Genomic DNA, 11,113 nt, shown 5'->3' with positions numbered 1-11,113 from the left:
CAGGGCCAGGGTTAGGTTGCATGTTACCTGATATCAACAAAAGAAGAATAACTAGGCACCTCTGTTTAATAACCTTGCACTGCTTCTCTTTTTTAAGAGACCTACTGCAAGCGAATTCTACAAGTGAGTTGCCAGACAATACAAAACAGTCATTTAAAACCATTAGACTTTGGTAGTGACACAAATTTGTATTGTTCACATCATGCCACAAATACATAGGCACTTGGACAAGTGGACCGAGTGAAAAAGAGCGAGTTCCTGCAGACAAAATATTGTGTTTTCATTACTTCTTGTCACTTTTTTGTCATGTCTGAACCCATTTGATTGACAATGAGGATATAAATTCATTAAGCTACAATATCTATTTCCTTTAATTTACGGTTTGGTGTTATAAAGGCCTGGATTTAGACTATACGATAAAATAATTGTAAAACTAATAATATTTTCAGATATTATGTCAAACATATGGTGTTTTATATCTTATTAGTTTATTTGTTCAGGCAGAATGTTATTTCTGTTATAGCACCACGTTCCCTCCTAGCCTTACTCATCAATTAGATAGGCCCTAGTGTATGCACGCGTGGAATTAATGACGCAGTGTAGTGTCATTGATCGTGCTTTAAAATTGTTCCCGTGAAATATTATAAATCACAGATCGGCTAGAACATAAACCAAGAGCAACCAGAGAACGGTAATGATGAAGACCTCTCAGTGCCAAACCAGAGTCTCTCAGAGCGGCAGCGCGAGCTACGTGAGCGTTCTCAGCACCAGCGCAATGAACACGCTCAGCAGCACGAGCCTCACGCTTCTTGTTCTCCTCATCTCAGCGATCCCAGTCTGCAAAAGTAAGTAAATATACATATTTTGACCATGCTTTGGGTATAGAATATGGACAGACTTATGCATTGCTATAGGTCCAAGTCAATATGTAAAAACGTAAAACTTTAGGCCATGGAACATGTTTGCGGATCTGATGTAGCCTAGTTGAATAGTTTAGGAAACATATAGTTGTTCAAAACCATTCAACATAAATTGGTAATCAACAAGCTAATTTAAATCATTCAGTTAATCTATTTGCGTTTACATTTTTTGCAAAAAAACAATATGTTGAAAAGATTGAAAGGAACTCGTTTACCTTACAAATAAAACGTTATAGGTTTAAAGTGCAATGAGTTTACTTCTCCTTAAATAAAACTGTAGACCAAAGGTACAGTATATTTGAATTGTTTACAATATGAACTTACCCATAAATGTTTAAACTCAAGATTCTTACACCACAATCATATTGTGCGTAATTACGCATTCTTGTGAACTTGCGCAACTGAGAGAAGGTTTGAGAAATATTTGACATACTTAAGCACTTTCAATTTGTAAGTTTATTTTATGAAGTGGCCCTGGTGTCTTGTTGGTTTATAACCTATTATCCAAGACTGTATTTTTGTTATGGGATTTTCTCTGACTGGAATTTTATTTATTCTAATCTGTGCAGCATAGATAACTGGTGTAGCCTAAGCATATAGAAGCTGCACCCACCAGTAGGCCTAATGCGACTTCAGCCTGTTGTTCTACTACGTAATTATACTTTTACTCAAATGCCTCCACATAACCATATACATAACATACATCAGTTGGAGAGGAACTCCTAATGTTTTGGTAATATTCTGTAAAATGTGGATTTGAGTGTTCTAAAGCAAAACATTTCACTCAAACAGAAGGGGAACTAACAGTCACTGACCAACAACCAAAATGAAACGTGGGATTTTAGGAGGGATTCTGAAAGACACTCATGGGGTTGTCCACTGAAAGTTGACAAGCAACAACAACTGAAACCTTAAAGACATCCACCATCAGCGCCCACTAAATTTGCAAACAAAAGAAAAACCCACACCAAACTTAATAAAGACAGGAAGCAAACAAAATCAAACAAAGGATTGTTTGTATAGAACACAAAAAAGGGTGTGCCAACTAAAGGTGTTAACCCTCCGCATCCATCAAAACAACTGGAGCACTGGGCCAGCCACTCTTAAATAGTACCTGGGCTAGCACAGGTGAAACACCTTCCCACTAACAAGATGGTAACCAGTACAGGTGTAACACATACTGACTAATGAGGTGACACCAATCGGTGAGCCCTACGTGCTAATGTCCAACCTCAAAACATAAATGGAAAAACCTAAACCTGTAACAGTACTTACTGCATTGGTAATTTCACTCTCTCTATTCTCTCTCATGCATGGCTCTCTTCTCCCTCTCTAACTCCTTTCTTTGTTCTATGACTGACAGCTTGATGGGGCAGAGGCATGTCAGCCTAATCTTATTCAGGCAAACCGTGGCCTTGACAAACAGGCAAAATCTTAATGACTCCTAACAGTGGCTTGGATTTGGCTCCAAACAGCAATAATATCACAAATAATTGAAACATAAATAGATTTACAATGGCAACTGTGTCAATCCCTCTTCAGTGACGTGAGAAATTATATTTGTTAAGGGTTATTTTCTGTGACATTGAGCAATTTGATGCGGCTTTGACTGATCAATCAATCAAATGTATTTATTTATAAAGCCCCTTTTACATCTACCGATGTTACAAAGTGCTATACAGAAACCCAGTCTAAAACCCCAAACAGCAAGCAATGCAGATGTAGAAGCACAGCCTCAATTTGTTGGTCACTATGAATTTTTGAATATGAACAGATATGATTACAGCATAACATACTCTTAAAAAGTTATCTAAAACCTAAAAGGGTTCTTTGGCTGTCCCCATAGGGGAACCCTTTGAAGTAACCTTTTTACAGAGGGTTCTACCTGAAACCAAAAAGGGTTCTATCTGGAACCAAAAAGTGTTCTATGGGGATGACCAAAGAATCCTTTTTTTCTAAGAGTGTAGGAAAGCTTCAATGCATTCTCCAAGTCCCCATCCTTATGTTATGTTGTTAAAATGCATTAATTGATATCCGTGATGCACTGGAAGTGGATTGTTATGGCTGTGTAATCACAATCTGCACACTCCTACCACCTTACTGCTACAGCATCAATATGATGATAGAGATGTAATGATTCTTGTGTCTGTCTGTTTCAATGGAAGGTGTTCCAATACAACAGCAGAGAGCAAATATATACCAGGACCAGCTTCTCAACCAGGTAGGCCACAGAACCACAGCACATCTCTTTCTCTCTCTCTCACACTCTCTGTGTCAATACATTTTCCCAAACTAAGACTGTGAGTTGTTGCTTTCCTTTGAAACAAAGAGATGTGTATTTTTCACTCCCCCTCTCATAACAGCACTCACCTGTATTGTCTCCCATAGCTTGAAGATGTGTGCTCATCCTACTTTTCTGCAGACCTGCCATTTCGGGTGAGTAAGACTAGAATTATGAAATTATCAAAGGAAGTTAAATAAAGGTACAAAAAAAGCACTGAAGGGAAAGATGCATGTTCAATGTTTTCTCACTTTCGTATATTTTCAAGTTCAGGATCAATTCCAATTATGATCAAATTGAACTACGGTAGTCACTTACAGGCTTGAAATGAAAAAGTCTGTACAACTGTATCAGATTCTTTCTCTCACCTCCTCCCCCTTGCTCTCTGGTTGCTACTCTAGACACCTGATGTTTTGGGAGAACTCTGTGTGTTAATCCTTGTACAGAAGTCTAAGGTATTCCACCCTTCATGTTCCAGCATAGTAGCTCAAACAATAATCATATCACATGTACACACATAGTGGTTTATTCTGTTCTGTGAGCACAGCACAGTTGTACATACACTGAGTGTACAACACATTAAGAACACCTCCTCCTATTGAGATTCCCTCAAAACAGCCTCAATTTGTCGGAGCATGGACTCTACAAGTTGTCGAAAGCGTTCCACAGGGATGCAGGCCCATGTTGCTCCAATGCTTCCCACTGTTGTGTCAAGTTGGCTGTATGTTCACCCTCTGAATGGCACATACACAATCCATGTCTCAATTCTCTCAAGGCTAAATCATCATTTTTTAACCTGTCTCCTCCCCTTCATCTACTCTGATTGAAGTGGATTTAACAAGGGACATCACTAAGGGATCGTAGCTTTCACCTGGTCAGTCTGTCATGGAAAGAGTTTTGTACACTCAGTGTATATGCAGTGTTTAAAGGAGTAGTTCATGAATCCATGGTTCAGTTTTCTTCAAACAGCCATTACAAACTTCAGCTACCCTTTGTCCACCTCTAGTGAAAAATCTATGGAAGTGATGGCGGTACGTGAGTTCTCTTTTTAAATGGCCAAATCACCTTTAAGTAACATCAAACCAAATATAGTTGATTTCAGGTGATTTGGACATATTTTTTTAAACATGCACATGTGCCACTATCATTTCCATAGATTTTTAAATAGCAGTGTATTTGTAATGGCTGTTGAAAGAAACTGGACCATGGATTACAGTTTCTCCTGGCTCAGAGACTACTTTCAGGGTGAGGAACCATCTAACATCAAGTTGTAAAATAGTGAATTACTCCTTTAATCATTTTCAATCGTAAATGTAGTTTTGTTTTCTTGTCATTGCAGGACATGAAAGTGCGGGACAATCCTAGTAAAAGGGTAAGTGTGACATTGTCGGTTTTATCATGTCTGCTTCATCAAGTCTTTCATCTGTCTATTGAAATATGTTCCCTTTAGTGAAGGGATGCAATCAATGCAATCAACAATTTTATTTGTGTGTGTGTGTGTGTTTGCTTGTGTATAGTTTTTATTTCATTATGCCAAGCAACAAGGTGCTGGCCTAACAGAGGGGGCGGTAAGTTGGGTTAAAGTTCACTTTGCACTGCTTGCCAAGGCACACTGAATTTTTTTATTCTTTGTTACTTGTACTGTGCTTTTAGTATTGTATGACTTATTTACTCTAGAACATTAATTTTTATCCTGAAAATGTGTTACGTTTTAGCTTAGTTTTTATTTCCAGAGTAACCAAAATATTATGAGGCATGAATTGCACACTCTTCTGCATATTACATTACCCAGCTCTTACCTTCTCAAAATGCATGCACGCAGACAAACACAGACCCTATTGCTGCCCAGTCCCTCAGATTGTTAACATAGTCAGTTGTCAATAGCTGTCCTCAAAGGAGATAGTCCCCTACATTTCTGGTTCTTGGTATAGAGAATACCATAGTTTTCTGTGGTATAAAGAAAGTTGGAAAAACACTGCTCCCCCTGTCACAGGGCTTCCCTTCTCCTTGTCTCTTGCTCTACATGCAAGATGCACACTTTATTGGAAACAATTTTAGGTGTGGCATGTGTCCACATCCATATATCTTGTCTTGTTTGCACAAGTTACTTTGAATTCCTCATGCCTCCCTCCCTTCCGCTGCATCATCAGTTTGACTGACGTGGGGAACGCCATCAGTGTAAATTAGATAAACAGAAATGACAAGGAACGGATACATTTTCTGCCCCATCTGAATAATTCATGGCAGACTGTATTTTTAAGTGCCAACCATTTTCTTCTCAAGTCTCCAAGTTATTGTAATGGAACCAAAATGCCATCCTCCATTTCTAGTGAAGGCTTCATTTAGGATATAGCTTTGTTTACAGTCACTGGGCAGAGATTGGCTTTGCAAAGGTTTGTTATAGATTATCCTCAGAGGATGTTAGCACAGTAAAATCAAGCTGAGTTGACAAAATGTAAAATATGTCAACCAGATAACGATGAAAATATGACGTATTTCCTAGACATTGTGCATGGCCTGCATGGGGAGAGCGTGTTGTCACTATGTGCTTTGTTGATCTAAACATGAATGCAGAGTCTGCAAATGAACACAGGGTTGTACTGAGGTGTGTGTGTGGGGTGTGGATGGGGTGTCTAGTGGTAATGTGTGTGTATATGGAGTCCTCTCTACAGCTCCCACCCTTTTGTCTCTGTCTCAGAGCAGTTGTTCATGGTTCTCATGTTTCTTCATGTCTGTCCGTATGTTTGGTGGATGTGTCAGTCCCCTGTGATGCATCCTCTCCTGCAGCTAGTTCCTCAACTCAATACCAGACGAGAGAGAGGAGAGGAGTTTGTGGTCCGCGTATGTACCATCTGCATGTTCCTTTTTACATATCTGCGTCATAACTTGAATAACTCTACCTACATGTACATATTACCTCGACTAACCGGTGCCCCTGCACATTGACTCTGTACCGGTACCCCCTGTATATAGCCTCGCTATTGTTATTTTACTGCTGCTCTTTAATTATTTATTTTTATTTTTTATTTTATGCATTGTTGGTTAAGGGCCTGTAAGTAAACATTTCACTATAAGGTCTACAGCTGTTGTATTCGGCGCATGTGACAAATAAAACAAATAGATTCTTTGGAGAGGAAATATCACACTAATCCAGGGGTCTCCAACCTTTTCTAGCATGAGAGCTACTTTAAAAAAAATGAAACATGTCACAAGCTACTAATGGTTCTGTACTGTTACTGCTCATTTCATTGCAAAGTTTGAAAATAACAATAGATACAAAGTATATACTGTACCTACTCATGATATATTTCTGCCAGATAAGCCTACTTTGCAGTTAACATTTAATTGAGAAGGTTTTGGGAAAACTATCACATCAACTGTGATGGGCATTCCGAGTCTTTTCTTTGAGCCGGATCATTTGGTTCAGTTCACCTAAAAGAGACCTTTGGCTCCCAAGTGACTCTTTGTTAGGTAATGCTTAGAAATGGACCTAAAACCATTTTAAAGCCTAAAAAATTACCTAACATTATGTCAGATCGTGAAATGTGAGTTCAAATAAAACATTTCCTGACCAAATTATTAGATTGCCTACAAAATAAATGAAGACAGTTACACACTGAAAAGATTTGCTTGGACTAGGATGAGGCTCTCTCGTCACTATATTGTTCCTGCACTAAGGAATTACCATCTTCAGATAATGTTTTTATAATTTATCTGCAGATAATCGACGCCTGGAGGTCAAAAAGCAGTGGTAAAAGTATGCAAATATGGGAGCCAATGTTCACCAAAAAGAGGCGTTCAAAAAGAGCCAATGGTTTGCGAATGACCCATCACTACTGGCTACACACGGAGTGATAGACAAAGGTCCGCACCGCACAGATATAAAGGGGCAATATTGCTGGAACTAATTGCCAGATAGTGTTAGGTTTGGCTTTTTAAGCCAATAGTGGCTAACCAGGTGTGGGATAATGTTAATGTTGAGTTGGTTAGACAGTAGCTGGGAGCTTGGCTGTCTGGTATATGTGAGATTTATTTATGACAGCTTGCTCTGGAACACGTGAACATTGCATGTACTTTCATAATTGTTTGGCTAGCTACTCATAGGTGGTCTGCGAGCTACTGGTAGCTCACGATTGACCTGTTGGAGACCCCTACGGTAATATTTTATTAGCTGGTGGCAGGTAGCCTAGCGTTTAGAGCATTGGGCCGGTCGCTAGTTTGAATCCCCGAGCCGACAACGTCAAAAATCTGTCAATGTGCCCTTGAGCAAGGAACTTACTCCTAATTGCTCCAGGGTTGCCGTTGATAATAGCAGACCATGGCCCCATTCTCAAAGAGTGTCTCAGGGAGATTTCGGATATGCAAAAAAACCTATTCTAATTCACACATGCGTATTAATACACACTTGTACATGTGTGAAATAGAATATAGGCACCCACCAAATTATTATTATTTATTTAGCAAAAAAAGAAACGTCCTCTGTGTCAACTGCGTTCATTTTCAGCAAACTTAACATGTGTAAATATTTGTACATATCAAGATTCAACAACTGAGACATAAACTGAACAAGTTCCACAGACATGTGACTAACAGAAATGGAATCATGTGTCCCTGAACAAAGGGGGGGTCAAAATCAAAAGTAACAGTCAGTATCTGGTGTGGCCACCAGCTGCATTAAGTACTGCAGTGCATCTCCTCCTCATGGACTGCACCAGATTTGCCAGGTCTTGCTGTGAGATGTTACCCCATTCTTCCACCAAGGCAACTGCAAGTTCCCAGACATTTCTGGGGGGAATGACCCTAGCCCTCACCCTCCGATCCAACAGGTCCCAGACGTGCTCAATGGGATTGAGATCCGGGCTCTTCACTGGCCATGGCAGAACACTGACATTCCTGTCTTGCAGCAAATCACGCACAGAACGAGCAGTGTTGTTGGTGGCATTGTCATGCTGGAGGGTCATGTCAGGATGAGCCTGCAGGAAGGGTACCACATGAGGGAGGAGGATGTCTTGCACAGCATTGAGATTGTCTGCAATGACAACAAGCTCATGCTGTGACACACCGCCCCAGACCACGACAAACCCTCCACCTCCAAATCGATCCCGCTCCAGAGTACAGGTCTCGGGGGGACGCGCATTCCTTCGACGATAAACATGAATCTGACCATCTCCCCTGGTGAGACAAAACCGTGACTCATCAGTGAAGAGCACTTTTTGCCAGTCCTGTCTGGTCCAGTGACGGTGGGTTTGTGCCCATAGGCAAAGTTGTTGCCGGTGATGTCTGGTGAGGACCTGCCTTACAACAGGCCTACAAGCCCTCAGTCCAGCCTCTCTCAGCCTATTGAGGACAGTCTGAGCACTGATGGAGGGATTGTGTGTTCCTGGTGTAACTCGGGCAGTTGTTGTTGCCATCCTGTACCTGTCCCGCAGGTGTGATGTTCGGATGTACCGATCCTGTGCAGGTGTTGTTACATGTGGTCTGCCACTGCGAGGATGATCAGCTGTCCGTCCTGTTTCCCTGTAGTGCTGTCTTAGGTGTCTCACAGTACGGACATTGCAATTTATTGCCCTGGCCACATCTGCATGCTTCCTTGTAGCATGCCTAAGGCACGTTCACTCAGGTGAGCAGGGACCCTGGGCATCTTTCTTTTGGTGTTTTTCCATAGTCAGTAGAAAGGCCTCTTTAGGTTCGGTCGCCCAAACCTAAGTTTTCATAACTGTGACCTTAATTGCCTACCGTCTGTAAGCTGTTAGTGTCTTAACGACTGTTCCACAGGTACATGTTCATTAATTGTTTATGGTTCATTGAACAAGCATGGGAAACAGTTTTTAAACACTTTCCAATGAAGATCTGTGAAGTTATTTGGATTTTTACTAATTATCTTTGAAAGACAGGGTCCTGAAAATGGCTGTTTCTTTTATTGCTGAGTTTACAACAAAGCCACCACAATTTACAATACTTTGTTATAGTAATGATCAAATGAAAGATCTTGTAAGATCTTGCAATGACGGCCGATCCCGGCTAAACCCTCCCCTAACCTGGACGACGCTGGGCCAATTGTGCGCCGCCCTCCCGAAAACGGCTGGCTGTAATACAGCCCGGGATCGAACCAGGGTCTGTAGCACTGAGATGCAGTGCCGCTGCACCACTCAGGAGTCAATATAGGGCATCTGGAGGATATGCTCTTTTCACTTTGACAATGTGTACAGGATTTGTCATTTTTTCAGTGTGTTACCCTATTATGAGACTGTTGTGTATGTGATGTCTGTGTGTACAGTATATGCATGTTATTCATTGTGCGTATCGAGGCTACCTTTTTTTTTACACACATACTGTCACTCTGTACTCGCTCTGTCTACATTAGCTGTTCTTTTCCATGATGCAGGTAATTACGGTCTAAAATTAGTGCATCTGACAGGTGAACTTCCACATTGCTGTGCTTAAACTCAACATAATTAATCCGTCATCCTACATGGGATTGGCGTTGACATAGTAGCTACAGCAGAACTGTGAGAGGAAAAGTGCTCAGCTTAGTGTGTGTCTGTTTACAGTGGAAAGTCAATGGGAGTGATCTCTACTCTAATGGTTTTGCCTACGAAAGAATGAAATAAGTGGAAATAAGCTTCAACATCTAGCACACTGCTTTCTGTTCCAACTGAAATTGTAAGACTTTCTTTTCGTCTGGAAGCAGTTGTCGGCTGAATAAATACTGCCATACTCAAATGAGACCATACCTGAATGTAGAGCACCTGTTCATTTATATATTCTGTCCTGCTGTGCCTTCTGTTTAGGATGATCTCCAAGGACCTGAGGGAATTCAGAGCAGAGGATACTTCTTATATCGGGTATGAATACACACATTCAGAGCACAGGAATAAACTCTGTTAAAATGTTTGTTATGATTTCATTCATCAGTAACATTTCCCTATCTTACTTACAGCCAAGAAATGGAAGAAGATCCCTAGAATTTGATTAAATGTAAGGTATGGGGTATTGAACTGAACAGCCACAACCTTCATAGAGTGGTCCAGACCTCTGCCACAACCCCTTAATGATCATTGTACAGTGATGTTGAATGTACACAATGAAATGAAAGAATCCAAATAAAATTGTCTTTGTTGGTCCAAAAGTCTTATTTGTGTTACGAGGTGTCTTGAATTAAAAGCATTGTTATGGTTATTTTTGTGGTGGCATGATTTTGCAGAAAGACAGATACTTGCACAAAGAGGTCCTGGCTCAACTGTAAAATTGTCAGTGAACACAAAAGCGGAGTGCGTATGTGTGTTAGCTGAAATATTCATTACCATAGCCTACTTAGTGTGCTCAAAAAAACTACACACACAAATGTTGTCTTTCTCTGAAACATCTCCTATAATAACACAAGATTGAGATCTCACCCAACACTATTGTGCTGCACCACATTCTGTTATGATTCAAATCCACCTTTCTAAACAGACTAGACCAGAAAGGCTGCTTATTGTCTCAATGCACTGTACAAAAACTGGTTAAATCAATGTTGTCTCCACGTCATTTAAACCCCCCAAAATACATTTTATGACATTGAATCAACATTTCATTTTTTTTTTATCCAAGTTTGAACCTAAATCATATGACAAGCTGACATTCTTTTGTTGATTTCACATTGAATTCACGTTAGTTGACAACTCAAGCAAATGTAAATCAACTAGACTTTGAACTGACGTCTGTGCCCGGTGGGAATATACCAATGACTTTAAGACTGGCTGCATAACAAGTGTTCCCGTTTGGAGTTTTGTACTAAGAATTTAGAAAATTCCCCACATACTTGTGAAACTAGCACAAGAACAATTGAAAAAAAAAACTGTTGACTAGGCACTATCATTTTGGTTCAGTAGTTTTCGGTTTTGAGAGGATTAATTAAGTGAGTTAAGTT

General features: G+C 40.3%; 1 protein-coding gene across 4 annotated transcripts; it reads left to right on the top strand.

Annotated features, from left to right (window-relative positions):
• Window positions 1–594: 594 nt before the first annotated feature.
• Window positions 595–10,333, top strand: LOC110522887 (neuromedin-U). 4 transcript variants are annotated; one of them, XM_021601336.3, is made up of 9 exons: window positions 595–845; window positions 3,086–3,141; window positions 3,309–3,356; window positions 3,603–3,656; window positions 4,541–4,573; window positions 4,719–4,769; window positions 5,962–6,042; window positions 9,993–10,046; window positions 10,142–10,333. In XM_021601336.3, the coding sequence occupies exons 1-9, from the start codon at window positions 695–697 to the stop codon at window positions 10,175–10,177; spliced, it is 564 nt and encodes a 187-aa protein (XP_021457011.3). In that variant the 5' UTR covers window positions 595–694; the 3' UTR covers window positions 10,178–10,333. The 4 variants fall into 4 exon arrangements, with proteins under 4 accessions (XP_021457011.3, XP_021457013.3, XP_036834294.2 ...); XM_036978399.2 differs by lacking the exon at window positions 3,603–3,656 and having other exon boundaries at window positions 619–845; XM_021601338.3 differs by lacking the exons at window positions 4,719–4,769; window positions 5,962–6,042.
• The last annotated feature ends 780 nt before the right edge of the window (window positions 10,334–11,113 follow it).

This window comes from Oncorhynchus mykiss, chromosome 5 (assembly GCF_057628025.1).
Source record: "Oncorhynchus mykiss isolate SJ-2025 chromosome 5, ASM5762802v1, whole genome shotgun sequence".
NCBI classification, from domain to species: Eukaryota; Metazoa; Chordata; class Actinopteri; order Salmoniformes; family Salmonidae; genus Oncorhynchus; species Oncorhynchus mykiss.
The sequence above is the reverse complement of the archived record's forward strand: the minus strand, read 5'-3'. Positions and strand labels throughout refer to the sequence as shown.